Source organism: Pristis pectinata, chromosome 4 (assembly GCF_009764475.1).
Source record: "Pristis pectinata isolate sPriPec2 chromosome 4, sPriPec2.1.pri, whole genome shotgun sequence".
Lineage (NCBI taxonomy): Eukaryota > Metazoa > Chordata > Chondrichthyes > Rhinopristiformes > Pristidae > Pristis > Pristis pectinata.
In genome coordinates, this window is record NC_067408.1 from 103,662,555 (window position 1) to 103,678,884 (window position 16,330).

Genomic DNA, 16,330 nt, shown 5'->3' on the forward strand with positions numbered 1-16,330 from the left:
TTGAGTCTAATCCATTGATCCATACTACAAAAAGCAAGGGACTGTAGACTGAGCCTGGCAACACCCTTTCAATCACAAATACATCAGTCTTTGCTTCCTGTCACAAAGCTAGTTTTGGACCCAATTTGCCACATTCCCTTGGATTCCATTGGCTGTTACTTTCTTCAATACTCTGCTAGCTGTGCTAAGATCCACATAAACAAAAAGTTGCACTGCTCTGATCAACCATCCTTTTTACCTTCTCAATTAATTCAATCAGATGAGATATAATCTTCATTTAACAAATCCAAGCTGATTAATTTGTGCCTTTATGTATGAAGCTTTGTTCTGAATGGATTCAATAATCGTCCTATCATCATCGTTAATCAAACTGGCCTGTATTTACTTCCTCAGCCTACTTTGATTGTTAATCAATGGTATAACATTAGCAGTCATCCAATTCTTTGGCACTTCTGCTGTAGTCAGGAACGATCGAAAAGTTATATTCAGAGCCTCTGCCATTCCTTCCCTTACTTCTTTCAATAGCCTGACGTGTATTTCATCTAGGCCTAGTAATTTATCCATTTTCAGTGATGCGGAGCCCCTTAATACTTCTCCTTCTCGAATTAAAAGGAAGGTAATTTCCCCAGCAAAGTACATTGAGGGAGTATCATTACAGACAAATAGTACAAAATCAGATCCAGTCATTTACAGCAGTGCAGTCTTTAGGTGTGAATGATATGGAACTAACTTATCAGTTCTATTCTGTATGCCGAGGGTGGTAAGAATATATTCAGCCAATTCTAATTGTTAAATTCTTAATCTTTTTAGAAAGTTGTATATGAAGGCATCTGATAAGGGCAATAACAGCCCACCTAGGATGCTCTCCATAATGAAATGATCTGCTTGATACATTATAGAACAACCTGCATTTTAAGTGAACCGGCAGAGGGCTATTTGATCCATGGAACTTCACATGGACAAGAGTCAATCCTTCACAGATAAGAGAGTACTAGAGAAAGAATACCCGGAACAAAAATGGCCAATTTCAACAGACTTCCTTTCAGTCAGCTGACAAGCTGCAGGGTATTGTGGTGACCAAGCCTACAAATGTTTTCCCAGGCAATGCTTTTACCTGTTTTTACTTTTATCTCTTTGGTAAAGTTGTTTCCACAAGATTGCCAGTAGACTTCCACAGTGTATAGGACCGCAGGCTCCAAAGCCGGCACTGTCCAATTCATTTCTTGTGTCTCTATTTCATTCACTGTGATATCCTCCCTCAGCACCCGCACTGTGACTGTTTGGTTCTTGCTTGTATCTCGTGCCCAAGTGACTTGGAAACTGACGCCGGTGACATTGACGATCGTCAGGTTTGTAACTGAAACAGGAGCTGTTGAAAACATATTGGGTTAGCACAACAAGAACACATCTGTGTCCCATTCACCTTCACTGTGCACTATTACAGTGCTGATCACTACACTGCTTAGACATAACTCAAGACTGGTGATTACTAACCACATTAAGTTAGAGGTGTGAGTCAGGAGCAGTCAGTGCCAATTTCTGTTAACTTTATAAAATACAGAAGAAATAGTAGATGATGGTGACAATAACAAGCAGAATTGCCCCCTATAGGTTTCCATAACTGTAGTATATATGTTTATGTGGTGCCTTTAGTAAAATGTCACAAGATGTTTCCCAAGAATATAGTCTGACTTTGTTTGACCATGTCAAATCAGGGGATATTGAATTAGCAAAGAGGTAAATTATAAGGAATGTAGGGTGGCACGGTAGCGTAGCGGTTAGCACGATGCTATTACAGCACCAGCGATCGGGGTTCGATTCCCGTCGCTGCCTGTAAGGAGTTTGTACGTTCTCCCTGTGTCTGTGTGGGTTTCCTCTGGGTGCTCCAGTTTCCTCCCACATTCTAAAAGACGTACGGATAAGTCAATTTGGATTTAAAATGGGCAGTGCGGACTCGTTGGGCCGGAAGGGCCTGTTACCACCCTGTAAATAAAATTTAATTTTAAAATTAAGATGTTTAGGAGGATAATTGAAGGGTTTAGAATCTGGGAGGCTGCAGGAATGATAGACCATTTGAAATCAGGGATGTATAGGAAGCCAGAACTGAAAAACACAGAAATTTCAGAGGATGACTAAGTCTTTCATTGCACCTGTCTATACATGTACTTGTGCTTACAGTATGACAATAAACTCAACTTTGACTTGGGAGTGCCGGAAGGGGTTACATAGATAGAAAGGTGCAAGGCTTTGAATGCATGCATGGGGACCTCAGCTTCGAGGTGTAGCAGGACCAGAATCCAATATATGGCAGCAAACCCTCGAGTAATGGGTAAAAAGGACTTGGGGCAACCTTTGATCCTTGCATAGTTTTGGACCAGCTAAAATTTGTAGAGGATGCAATTTAACAGCTTGCATGTCCGCCAGAGAAACTTGTGAAGCATTTGGAGAGAATTAGCAGAATCCAAACAGAATTCTAAGTACAGGTCCAAACCTGCAGACTTCACTACAGACATAATGACAGACTACTGCAGCAACTGAAGTGAAAATGGTTTGCACTGGTTTTCATCAAGTATTTGTTAAGTTACCGTATAAGAGGCAATAACTTCTTATGAAGAGACACTCAAGAAAATTTTAAAGCCGGCATCATTTATGAAGTGACCTAATGAAAGACTCTGAAAAAGTAAATAGTGGTGGTTGTGCCCAGAGGTCAGTGGGATAATAATGGGAAAGCACAACTTAACGGTAATCTTAATGGATGTACTTTGTATTTTCTATGTGGAATTAATAAAAAATATTGTAAAAGAAAGAAAAAAGTTCCAAGTAAGCTTGGAAATTCCATTTATTCTCATAATAAGTGCTTATAATGTGGAGTTCTTCACCTCAAGTATTGCCATAAGAATATGAGAAGGAGTTAGAGAGTTGCTTAAAAATATTGAAATTCGGAGTGAGCACGAATTAAACTAGTATGAGGAAGATGTTGGTGCAAGTTGTGCGGCATGGTCACATGTTGGAGCCTTTTATTACTCTCCTTTACTATGAGGGCATCACCTTGTGATCAACACTGGCCCAGGAACAACAGCAGAAGTTCACCATTGTTGTATTCAAAGAAAATATCCTTTTCCTGCAAAGCAGTGCCACAGGGGAAGGGATTTATAGAACATAGAACAGTACAGCACCGAACTGGCCCTTCAGCGCACAATGTTGTGCTGACATAGCTATTCCCTCCTCCGTTATAGTGGTGATTCCAGAGTAACTCTCTTACCTTTAATTATTTAACCACAGGCACTGGATAAGTCAGACCTGTCAGTAATTATGCAGAAGTTACTGTGTGGATAATGAAAGTGTACAAACTGAATGAATCAGTTCATGTCAGTCATCACAAACCAATAACTGTCAGCAATTATACAACAGGAACAGGCTGTACAATGGCACAGCAGGTAGAGCTGCTGGCTCACAGCTCAGTGCCCAGGTTCAATCCTGACCTCCGGCGCTGTCTGGATGGAGTTGCAAGCTCTTCCCATGAGCACATGGGTTTCCTCTGGTTGCTTCAGTTTCCTCCCACGTCCCAAAAATTGTGTGAGTTGGTAGGTTAATTGGCCACTGTAAATTCCCCCAGGAGTGTAGATTAATTGTAGAACTCGGGGGGAGGGAGGGGAGAGGGGTTGCGGGTGGAGTGGAGAAATTGGGCACAATAAAATGGGTTATGAAAGAACCCATTTTTAGTGTAAAAATGGATGCTTGATGGTTGACACGGATTCAGTGCACTGAAGAACCTGTTTCCATGCTGTATCTCTCCATGACTCATGACTCCATGAGTAATTGGATGAGCTGGCAGGTATTAGCCATGATACATCAGGAGCTCTATCGGTGGCATTTGCCATATCATAGACCACCAACCTATAAGTCACCACCTGCCACTGACACTACAGAAGAGATTCAGTAGGTTAGTTCTAGCAATCATGATAGAAGGATGAACCTTGAGAGGCATCCCAGATAAGTGACAATATAGATGAAGAATTACTTTACAAGGTGTGGCCCATTGGGTTAGGATGCTCAATACGGCTGGAAAATCTAGAGCAGTGGACTGAAACACAGGCTGACTTTCCTTCCAATGCGCACACCAGCCTGGACTTCCAATGGGAAAGAGATCCTCAGAATTGTGAGTGTACTTTGTTGGAAGCAGTTACTGGAAAAGCCTTGGGGGGGTGGGGGGGAAGGTACATACAACATAAGGGTGATTCAGTTGATGGGATGTTAGGTCTTGATCTTTCTAGATCCGTGATGATCGGGGTTGCAGTACTTGAGATGGATTCAGGAATCAGAACTGCCGTGGTCACTTCTGCAAAATAAACAGGGTTTTGTAAAAGATTAATTTTTAAATTTTCTGTGAAGTGATAAAACAAAGCACCTGATAAATCATTAGAAATTTAGCAGAGACTACAGAGCAAGGATCTGTTTAATCCGGCTCTGCTCTGAGTCAGTGGGCTGTAGGTTCACAACCTCCAGGTCAACACTCTAGTACAGGACAGGGAGAAGTGTTATTTGAGCCTGTGAAGAGCTTCTAAGTAAACATCCTCTCCTCCAGTAAAGACCAACTAATCCCATCTCCAATACCTCACCCACCTTTGCCCCTGCTCCTGTTCATCTGTTGATGAATCTCTTGTCAATGGCTTTGTTACCTCATTGTTCTCTCAGCTCACCTCCTACTTTCTTACATCTGAAATAATTTAAAACCTACTTCCTTAAGTGCACCCAGCTTGCAGACAAACTCTGGCCAGTGATCCAGCAACCAATTAATTTTAAAATTCCCACTCTGGTTAAAATTGTCATCCCACTCCCTAATCAGACCATAAACTTTCACTGCTCTCCATCAGTCTAAGCTCCTCCAGCCCTACATCTCTCTCTGAGATCTCAACACTCCTCCATTTCTGGTCTCCTATGATACCTGATTTTAAATCTTCCACCATTGTGGCCATGCCTTTAGCTGCCTTGGACCTAACCTCTGGAATTCCCTCTTTGGAACCTATCGCTTTGATCAACTCTCTAATATCTCTGCACCTGGTTCAGAATCACAGATTGTTCAACAATGAAGTAAATCTGTTGCTGGACTCCACATGGTCTTCTGAGATTAAGCCCAATCTTTTTATCTTTCAGGTCCTATGCCAGTCAGACTCTGGTGCATGATTTGAGATCCTCATAAATTTCATATTTGATAGCAAGCCTCTATATTGCTATTTGATTTAATCTCTTTATCTTTTATCATCCATGGAACCTCTAAAGCTCTACTGAAACCATTATCACCAATAGCTTGTCCTGGTTCAACCACTTTGACACCACAGCCAAGAAAGCTCACCAGTGCCTCTACTTCTTCAGGAGGCTAAAGAAGTTTGACATGTCCCCTTTGACACTCACCAATTTTTATTGATGCACAATAGAAAGCTTCCTATCTGGATGCATCATGGCTTAGAATGGCAACTGCTCTGCCCGGGACCACAAGAAACTGCAGAGAATCGTGGACACAGCTCAGCACATCATGGAAACCAGCCTCCCCTCCATGGACTCCGCCTATACTCCTTGCTGCCTCGGTAAAGCTGCCAGAATAATCAAAGAACCCTCCCACTCAGGACATTCACTCTTCTCCCCTCTCCCATCAGGCAGAAGATACAAAGACTGAAAGCATGTACCACCAGGCTCAAGGCCAGCTTCTACCCCACTGTTATAAGACTATTGAACAGTTCCCTAGTACGATAAGATGGACTCTTGACCTACAGTATAGACTACGTCCATTCAGCCCATCATGACTGTACACTGCAATTACTCAGGTTTCTTCAGCCACACCTTTGGTCTGTACCATCTGGAAGGACAAGAGGTAAAGGTGGATGGGAACACCACTGCCTGAAGATTCTCCTGCAAGTCACACTATCTTGACTTTGAAATATATTCTGATTCCTTCATTGTCAGTGTGGCAAAGTGGAGTGTGTTCACCGAATATTGCAAACCGTTACCTACCAAATATTGAAAGGCCTGGATAGAGTGGACGTGGAGAGGATGTTTCCAGTAGTGGGAGAGTCTAGGAACAGAGGGCACAGCCTCAAAATAGAAGGGCATTCTTTTAGAACAGAGATGAGGAGGAATTTCTTTAGCCAGAGGGCGGTGAATCTGTGGAATTCTTTGCCACAGACGGCTGTGGAGGCCAAGTCATTGAGTATATTTAAAACGGAGATTGATCAGTTCTTGATTAGTAAGGGCATCAAAGTTACTGGGAGAAGACAGAAGAATGGGGTTGAGAGGGAAAAATAAACCAGCCATGATTGAATGGCGGAGCAGACTCGATCGGCCAAACGGCCAAACTCTGCTCCTCTGTCTTATGGTTACTTCACAGACTGTGGTGGTTCACAAAGGCAGCCCACCACAACCTTCTCAAGCCAATAAGGAGTAGGCAGTTAATGCTGTCTACGCCATCACTGCTCATGTCACAAGTACAATTTAAAGAAGTCCTTAGCACACACACCCTGACCTTGGTTACACATAAAGGAGGAACACTTGCACTCCAGAGTTATCTGGAGGTACCACTACCTCTGCAGTCTCTGCCTCGTCCAGAAGGATCTCTGTCGGTGAAGCCACTCTGACATTTGCAGTTGTGAGACCCATCCGTGTTTGAACAGGTAGCTCTTAGAGAACAGGAATTCAGCTCCTCATGTTCACATTCATTGATATCTGCAGAGAGATTACGTTAAACCAATGCAAGAATTAAGCGGATAGAAGACCAAAACTTAGAGATGTTTTCATGTCTCCCTGCTTTTATTGCAATTGAAATATTTATTCCATTGGGGAAACCTAACCATGGAAATGCCTACAGTTGGTAGAAGAACATTTTCCCTGCCAGTTCCCTTCCTCATTCAGGGGCACCAGTTCCTTACAGGCAGCACCTCTTCATGCAATGGCCAGTGGAGATCTAGAGCTGTCACTCCTTAAAAAAACTCTGGAGACAGGGAATGAAATGAAAATTCCAAACCTAGACTGAGGAATTATTGAAAAAAAACAGGAAGTGTTTTGATGATTCTTCATCAGAGGAACCGGAGGATTTTGGTTGAATAGGAGCATCAATGGATGAGGAACTCAACTGAAGGCAAATGGAGTAGACGTATGAACCAGCAGTGACTGAACTGAATAGCAGAGCAAGACATGAGGGAATGGAGGCTATGCCTCTTATTTATTTACTAAAACATAGCTGAAGGTAATTCAGCCCGTCGGATCCATGCCAGTCCCCAGCACTACAAACCCATATTGACAACAGGTCATATTCCCCCTTTCAATATTTCTCTATACACCTACAACTTTATTCTATCTCACATGTCCATCAACTCCCCCTTTATTCCTTTGTCATTTACCTACACTAAGGGGTAATTTACATTAGCCGATCAACCTATCAGCATGGCTTTGGGATATAGGAGCCAACCTAATGGAAACAGGGAAAAGATGCAAACTCATAAACTGTGGAACCACAGCCAAGAATGCTCACCACCGCCTTTACTTCCTCAGAAAGCTAACGAAATTCAGCATGTCCCCGCTGACCCTCACCAATTTTTTCTCGATGCACCATAGAAAGCATCCTATCCGGATAGACCACAGCTTGGTATGGCGCTGCTCTGCCCGAGACCACAAGAAACTGCAGAGAGTTGTGGACACAGCTCAGTCCAGCACGAAAACCAGCATCACCTCCATCGATTCTGTCTACAGCTTCCGCTGCCTTGGAAAAGCCGCCAACATAATCAAAGACAGCTCCTACCCCAGACATTCTCTCTTCTCCCCTCTCTCATTGGGCAGAAGATACAAAAGCTTGAAAACACGCACCACCAGGCTCAAAGACAGCTTCTATCCTGTTGTTATAAGACTCTTGAAAGGACTTCTTGTACAATAAAGATGTACTCTTGACCTCACAATCTACCTCATCATGGCCCTTGCACATTATTGTCTACCCGCACTGCACTTTCTCTCACACTGTAATTGTAACACAATATTCTGCATTTTGTAATTGCTCTTACTATTATACTACCTTGATGTGCTTATGTTTTGGAATGATCTGTATGGCTGGCATGCTAAACAAAGTTTTTCTCTGCATCTTGGTACATGTGACACTAATAAATTAAGTACCATTTACCAATTACCTGAATCCCTGAGGCTGTGAAGTATTAAGTAATAAGATATCTGTGTAATGTTCAATCCTTTAACTGCTAGCTGGCCTTTGTGACAACCATTCAGATGAGCTTGGACAGCAGGTGCAAGCATCATCAAACAAGCTAATCAAGCAACTTCCCTCCTTCCAAGAATTTGGGAACAGAATTTTAGGATAAGCAGTTGGCCATTTAGCATGGGGAGGAAGTTGAAACTTCTTAACTCAGAGTCCTGAATCTTCAGATTTTCTTCCCTTGAGGTCTGTGGATGATCAGCCATTGAACACATTCAAGGTTGAGATCTATACCTTTCTGAGAATGCAAGGATTTATGAAGGCTGGCAAGAAAGTGGATAAGGTAGATCTTACTGAATTTAATGACCTTACACTGACCACATAAGAAGTAGGGTCTACTTCTGGCAATATTTCTCATACAGTCACAGAGCAGGAACCTAATCAATTTCTGCCTTCCAGACCCAAGGATAGTATCCCTACTCTTACACCAATTTAGATTGACTACATGATATCAAATGGGGATCAGATCTGGGATCTCTCTGGCATGTATGGCTCTACTAGAAAAAGACTGGGTCACCATGTAAGTCATCCAAAAATGTTTCTCTACCATTCTCCCTGCGAAAAATTTCAAGAATGGATATGGAAGATGCTCTCTTCATACCATCTGATTCAACGGGGAGGAAAACACATTGAGACATTTTAATTTGCACTCCTGGGTTAGAGAAAGATCACTTCATCTGAGTTTATGATCTTGAATGGTATGTGGTTGCTGGGCTTATGCAAATGTGTGCAGCCCCCACAGTCAAATAACCCTACCTGCGCATGCACACAAGTGTTTGAATGCAGAAGAAAAACAATGGAAAAGTAGGAAAGAATGTGGGAAAATTGATTGCTTGCAACAGTAATACGTGCCCTCCTTCAAAACAGTTGTGGAAAAGTGACCTTTGATACCAAAATGCAAATGAGAAATTTTAAGTCTTGGCAGAGCCAAGTACTTTATTCTTAAAATGGCCCTGACCCATCACAATCATTAGAACCTCCTCCAACCCTGAAAGCCTTTGAGATCTTGGGAGTTCTCTAATTAAGGCTTCCTGTACATCCTCTATTTCCATTGTGCCATCATTAGCCGCCAAACCCTTAGCTTTTGAAATCCCTGCTTAAATCCTCTTTAAAACCTAATCTTAGCCAATCTTTTAGTCATCTGCCTACATAATTCTTTTTTTCTGGAGACACAAGAGACTGCAGATTTTGCAGTCTGGAGCAGCAAAGAATCTGCTGGAGGAACTCAGCAGGTCAAGCAGCATCTGTGGCAGGAAAGGGATTGTCGACGTTTCGGGTCAAAACTCCATGTCAGGACCGAGAGTGGAGAGTGGAGACTCTTTTCCTGGCTCTGTCATTGTTTTGTTGAATAACATATCTGCAAATTACCTACTGCAAAAGTTTCATCGAAGAATGAAGAGATGTGATCAAATTTCAACACTACTGTTTTCTTTGTTTCCTTACCTTTGTTTCACAACAGTTAAAATTAATTTTTAGAGAAAATAGAAACACAAAAAAAGGAGCAGGAGTAGGCCATACAGCCCTTTGACCCTGCTGACATTCAGCATGATCAATGCTGATCATCCAGTTTCCTGTTAATTCCCTATGTCCCTTGAATTGTCTAGCCCAAGAACAATATCTAACTCCTTCTTGAATATATTTTCTGATTTGTCCTCAACTCCATTCTGAGGTGGAGAATTCCACAGGTTCCCCATTTTTTGGGAGAAGTGATTTCTCCTCATCTCTGGCTTAAATGGTTTACCCCTTATCCTCAGACTTTGGCCCCTCATCCTGGACTTTCTGCCATCTGGAACATTCTTCCTACTTCTACTTTGTCCATCCCTGTTAGAATTGTGTGTGTTTCTATGTTCCCCTCTCATTCTTCCAAGTTCCAGCAAAGATGAGCTTCATCAAGTCATCATACATCCATCCTGCCATCCCAAGAAGCAGTCTTCACTGCAATCCCTCCAAAGAAAAATTAACTCCCTCCATAGCTACATCAAAACGGTCTTTATATATCAACATAAAACATAGTGAAATTTACCTTTAGTTTCCAAGTGACAAATTTCATCAATGTTTATCAGAACCTTCTGTAGCTCTTTAGATATATTCCCCAATGTTGTAGGAGGTCTGGTGCCGAGCAGGAGCTTTGACAGGGTTTTGTTCCCTCCATCTGATTGGGTGTGGAGGTGATAGATGGAGCAGTTCACTGAGTGCAGAGCACCAATCACCTGTAGAGAACGCAGATGTGTCAGCAGCAAATCTACTTTGTTAGGAGTTTGAGGAGATTTGGTATGTCACCATTGACTCTTACAAATTTCCACAGACCTACAGTGGAGAGTATTCTGACTAGTTGCATCACTGCCTGATATGGAGGCTCCAATGCACAGGATCAAAAGAGGCTGCAGAGCGTTGCAGACTCAGCCAGCTCCATCATGGGCACAACCCTCCTCACCATTAAAGACAACTTCAAGAGGCAGTGCCTCAAGAAGGTGCATCACTTACCATACTCAAGATGGTAAGGATCCTCACCATCTGGGTCATGCCCCCTTCTCATTACTACCATCAGGGAGGAGGTACAGGAGCCTGAAGTCCACACTCAATGATTCAGGAACAGCTTCTTCCCTTCCATCATCAGATTTCCGACCAGTCCATGAACCCATGAACACTACCTTGCTATTCCTTTTCTTTGCACTATTTACTTATATCTGTAATTTATAGTAATTTTATGTCTTTGCACTGGACTGCTGCTGCTAAACAACAAATATCACATCATCCAAATCAGTGATCATAAATCTGATTCTGATTCTTATAGAACAGCTGCTTTATTACCACTTTGTAATAAATGTGTGCACTGTCTCTACTATCTTGAAGGAAAATTAATTAATTCAGGCAATGCATCACATGGGTTGAATTTGCCTATAGAATTCAGCTACGCCCTTATATTAGTTTAGGTCTCACCCGCTGAACTACATGCTGAGAATTTGCAACATGTTGATAGAAAACACTGTTCTGAAACCAAGAATGTCAATTGTAGCACAGTGTTACACAGGGATGGTTCTGTGACCCTTACAATAGAAGTTCTCGTACTCTATGGGCTTTTCACAAGAGTGGCTCTCTCCACTGTTTTACAGTTTTTAGAGAAATTTAAAAGCCTTGAAGCAATTCCTGGACCATGAAGCCCTGTAACCATGCATTGCTGAGATTTCATATAATTACACAGGGAATTGGTTCTCCAACCCTGCCCCTGGTGTTGGATTTCAGACTCTATTGACTTGATTCCAAGTCTGGAGATTGGGAAGAAAGCTTTTGTACTCTTTACTTATTTTAATTATTTCTTAGTGTTCTAATGATTTCTGTAAATTTGATTTGTTTTAATTTTTTAATGTTTCAATAATATATGTATTTTTTAAATTAATTCCAGCAATCTTAAAAGTTTTTTTTAAAATTTCCATAAAAACTGAAGAAGTCTCACAGAGCTTGATGGGTATTTTGGCGCCAAAGATGAAGGGATACGTCAGCTGAGACCCACTTGTTACTAAGGCCTCAGTACCTCTCACAGGAACCCACTGGTGATGTCATTGAGCAGGGTGAGCTGCCAATCACTTTGAAGAGTTTTCACAAATTGCAAACCAGAAAGTAGAAAGCTCCAATTTTCAAATAACATAGTGTGAGATAAAGAGATGGAAACTGAAATATTATAGATAACCTTCCTAAATTAGTTATTTTTTTTAATTATTTAAAAACAGTGTAATGGAAATAACTTATCAGGGAAGTAAAATACATAGATTCTTCAAGACCGGAGAGTTTATTTTACAGTTTTCATAGTTCAATACACGGCTAATATCTGACAATGCTCAGATACATGCCATCGAACAAGACTTCTTTTCAAGGGCTTTTACAATTTAGTGCGTAAGAAATCGAAGTTCATGTCAATTCAACGATTTCAAAGGATTTCCATCAATAAAGCCTTCGACACTGGAAAATTGAGTTATCTGGATTTTCATTGTTAATTGTACTTGTGTTTACTCTGGAACTTGCTGTCTAAGTGCTGACAGTTTCACTAGCACCTCAAAAAATCAGGGCTAATAGTTCTTTGTTCTTTTAGTGGGCATGTCCCAGACCCTAAGGGATCTCAGCCTAAATTGTTAGTCTTTGTGGAAGGCTGGGTTAGAATTGAAATAACATATATAAAGACAATTAAAATTTGTAATAAAATAGCGATGAATAAACAGTTGACATACCACTGAATACAAGAATCTCAGATGATTCATCAGATCCACTTTGGTCTGCTCAAAATCCTGTTTCACTTCAATCAACAAATTGAAGTACCCTTCATCCGCTGCAACGAGACAAATCGAGAAGCATCATAAACTGTACACACTCAGTCAATGAACCAGCAACATTCTGATAAAGGATGTCAACTGCATGAGTGAAACTACTTCTTCATGGTCTTTATTTTGATGTTTAGCCCTTTGTTTATATGTTCCTTTGATTTCTTTTTAGCTTTCCTATTGACAATATTTTCTGTAAGAATTATTTTGTAGAATATTACTCTGCAGGTGTGTGTGGGTGAATCTTTGTATCTGCTAAATTGTTTGAACCCCAGTAAAGTTTCATTAAAATATCTGGAAAGTTAACACTGAACATGCCCAGCACCTTTTCACGCAGGTTGCTCCTTCACATCAGTTTCAAGAGAAAAAAAAGCCACAATCAGAGACAAGTCTGCAATAGCGGAAGAGGTAGTCTGTGGTGTTCCGTTGTTGAGGAAGAGTTAGGGTTGTGCAGCTTTGGCATCACATGGTTACCAATTCATTAGAAAATTCTGGGAACCCTTTTTAGTTTATAGTTACAGCATGGAAGGAGGACATTGCACATGTGCAGGTACTATGTCCCCAGGTAAACAATATCCAGAGAGTAAACCTGCCCTTGCCACTGGAACAGTTCTCCTGGCAGTGTCAAGGTTAACTGCAGGTGATAAACTTATGACCTCTTCTGGATGTACAGGGAGCTAAGGCATAATCGCACTTCACCGAACTCCCTCAGTCCCTGCTCCCTGAACTTCACCACTGCAGCATCATATGAGCCTAGCTGGAGCCTGTCGAGTGTCAGGATAAGTTAAATTCAGAAATTCCCAATTACGTCACAACTCAAGAACAACCAAGTTGAAAAGCTTGGTTAAAGCAGCCATGTCATTATGGTTTTGTCTCTTGGTTTCCAATACATAATAAGCAAAAATAGTTGCTTATTATGTTCTACATGAAAGCATACATCAGCACCACAGTGACGTGTTCTCATTGCTTGAACAACACCATGTTACCCGATGGTACCAAGTTATTACCAAGCTTTGGAGTTTTTATCCCATGGTACCAAGAGAATGAAAAATGAAAATATTTGCCAAAAATGTTTAAACAAAGAGGGTGCCTTTCTCCATGGGTGTAATACGGATCCTTGTCATGTTTACTGCACTCTCGGTCCCCACTGACAAATGAGTGACTAAGTCACGGGGCAGATTCCACTGAGACACTGTCTGATTTCTGTTAATTAGCAGAGCTGCCGACCTTTGCGAGTAATTGGTGCAGTTGACTGGTCGAACACTGTCTTGTGATACAAAGTGAAGGTAGATTCTGCAGATGAAATGCACCCCACCCAAATCAAAAAAAACTGACCCAGAAATGAGTAAATATAATTAAAGGGGAGTGTTTTCAAGAAACCACTGTTAACAAACATTTTTTTACCTAGAGAAGATCCAAGCAGCATTTTTCATCACAGTGACATCTATGCAAGTAGCATAATTGTGGAGTTCTGATATATTTGAAATGGATTATTGCCTTAATTATTAAATTCAAATGCATGCAGTGCTGATAATCTTATTATCATAATTCCAGTGATCTGCAGGATTCCAGTTCAAGGCATAGTAACTAAGATGTATTATGACTACAAAAGGAGCACGTTCAAGCAGCCAGCCCCTTATCAGCTTTTTTGTCGGCACTGTTTTAACTAGTTCCACTCATTTGTTCTTTTTCCTACAAATTGTATCCAGTTCCCTTTGGCGGATACCATTGAGACCATCTCCAAGTCACAGCTTGCTGTAAACCATTCTCTCCTTATCTTTCCAATGGCCCAATTGCCAATTATACTAAATACTTTGTTTTCACATGGCAGATTCACACTCCTGAGTTATCACAAGAACACAAGACAATTTGGGAGAATTCCTGAAGACAATCTGGGAGATTATCCTCAAGACAATTTGGGAGAAATTGGAGAAATAGCAGAATGAATGAGAGAGAGACAATGCATTGACTGTATCAGTATAATGCCGTACTTGCTGGAATTGGTGAGGTGCACACTGATTCCCCGCTGATGATGCAACACTTCTGCAGTCCTGGACAGTCAGTGTCCCATCTACAAGTGCGGTTCCCCGTTGCATTCTCCTTGTTGGGGCACATTCCTGGATGTGAAGCAAACGCCTTGGTCCCATTCAGAGCTGGGGAAGTGAAACAAACAATAATCATTGATGTTTAATGTCCTGATACTAAACTGTGTAATTTATACAGCATAAACACAAGGTCCATTTGTGGTAAATTCCAATGTCCACTAGATCAATAAGGTTGTTAAACCATTGATTTCAAATGGATTAATGCCCTAAACAAAATAATGAAATAAAGAATTCTGTTCAAGTACTTGAGATTCTCCTAATCTAATTGTCAAAGATAATGATCTGTGCAGCAATATTTTAATATTTTAAGTAATATTTCAGTGCCTTTGCAAATGCTCCTTCTCCATTTTGAGGGATCACAGGCCAAGGATTCCCAGGAGTCAGGGGAGATGTTGGGCTTTTTCCAGGAGGATTTGAGAACTTTCTTTCCTCTGTCCACCAGGGGACCTCTTCCCGTTGCAAAACTCAGTGCCTGTTTTGGGAGTGTGATGACAGGCACATGAACAATGTGTCCTGACCAGTGTAGACGAATGAGTGGCGATTAGCTTCTCAGTGCTGAGGCTGCTGGCCTGGGAGAGTGCATTAACTTTGAGGTGCCTTCTGCAGGTAGTCCAAGTCCTTGAAGCAGGGATCACTGCTGCTCAGTAAGCCATGTGTTTTGTGCCGGCTTATAATAGTAATTTACCCTCTGCAAATGTGTGGTTCGCAAAGCACTGGCAGCATCACTGCCAGGGAGGTCCCACGAGATGCAATGGACCATGCTTACAACCAGGCAGCCGGCAGCGGAAATTCAGGCCCCAGCCATGGACCTCCCTGATGTTCTCCTGACGGCGTGTGCAGCTAGAAGGTTTTTTCCTTGCTTCCAAATGTCTCTGATGATCAGGGACACCTGGAAACTATTGAAAAAAAATTAAGTGCAGCTAGTCCTGCTATAATGCGTGTGTCCATAGCATGAATTGATCATAACGCGATTGATAGATTAGAGAACACTATCCGTATTACGTGAGCATTGGTTATAGCATGACCACAGCTAGGAAAACCTGTGCTCGACACATATGTGCTCTAAACCATTCCTATCCATGTACCTATTCAAATATCTTTTAAACATTATAATTGTACCTGCCTATATCACTTCCTCTGACAGCTCGTTCCTTTTCCCTACCACCTTCTGTGTGGAAAAACTTGTCCCTCAGATCCTCTTTTAATTTTTCCCCTCTCACCTTAAACCTTCTATTATGCCCTCTAATTTTAGACTCCCCTACCCTGGGAAAACAAAGCTGTGACCATTCACCTCATCTGGGCCCTTCATGATTTTGTAAACTTCTATAAGGTCACCTCTCAGCCTCCAGGATTCACTCCAGGGAAAACCGGTCCAGCCTATCCAATCCCTTCTTATAACTCAAGCCCTCCAGTCCAGGCAACATCTTTGTGAATTTTTTTCTGCACCTTCTCTAGCTTAATCACATCCTTCCTAAAGCACAGCAACCAGAATTGCACACAAGACTCCAAGTGTGGGCTAACCAATGTTCTGTCCAACTGTATATGATGCCCCATCTCCTATACTTAATGGCATGGCCAGTGAAGGCAAGCATGCCGTACGCCTGCCTCACCACTCTGTCTACCTATATCGCTACTTTCAGGAAACTATGTCCACCATGTCTCTC

At 41.6% G+C, this 16,330-nt stretch overlaps 1 protein-coding gene across 1 annotated transcript in view; it reads right to left on the reverse strand.

Moving 5' to 3' along the window:
* The window catches only part of LOC127569686 (uromodulin-like 1), a 99,475-nt gene that overhangs the window by 43,905 nt on the left and 39,240 nt on the right, over positions 1-16,330 (reverse strand). The window contains exons 5-10 of the mRNA XM_052014486.1: positions 14,553-14,714; positions 12,472-12,569; positions 10,272-10,458; positions 6,577-6,717; positions 4,226-4,339; positions 1,115-1,369 (exon numbers count right to left, since the gene is read on the reverse strand). Coding sequence (XP_051870446.1) covers positions 1,115-1,369; positions 4,226-4,339; positions 6,577-6,717; positions 10,272-10,458; positions 12,472-12,569; positions 14,553-14,714 — 957 coding nt within the window. The remainder of the gene's footprint in view (positions 1-1,114; positions 1,370-4,225; positions 4,340-6,576; positions 6,718-10,271; positions 10,459-12,471; positions 12,570-14,552; positions 14,715-16,330) is intronic.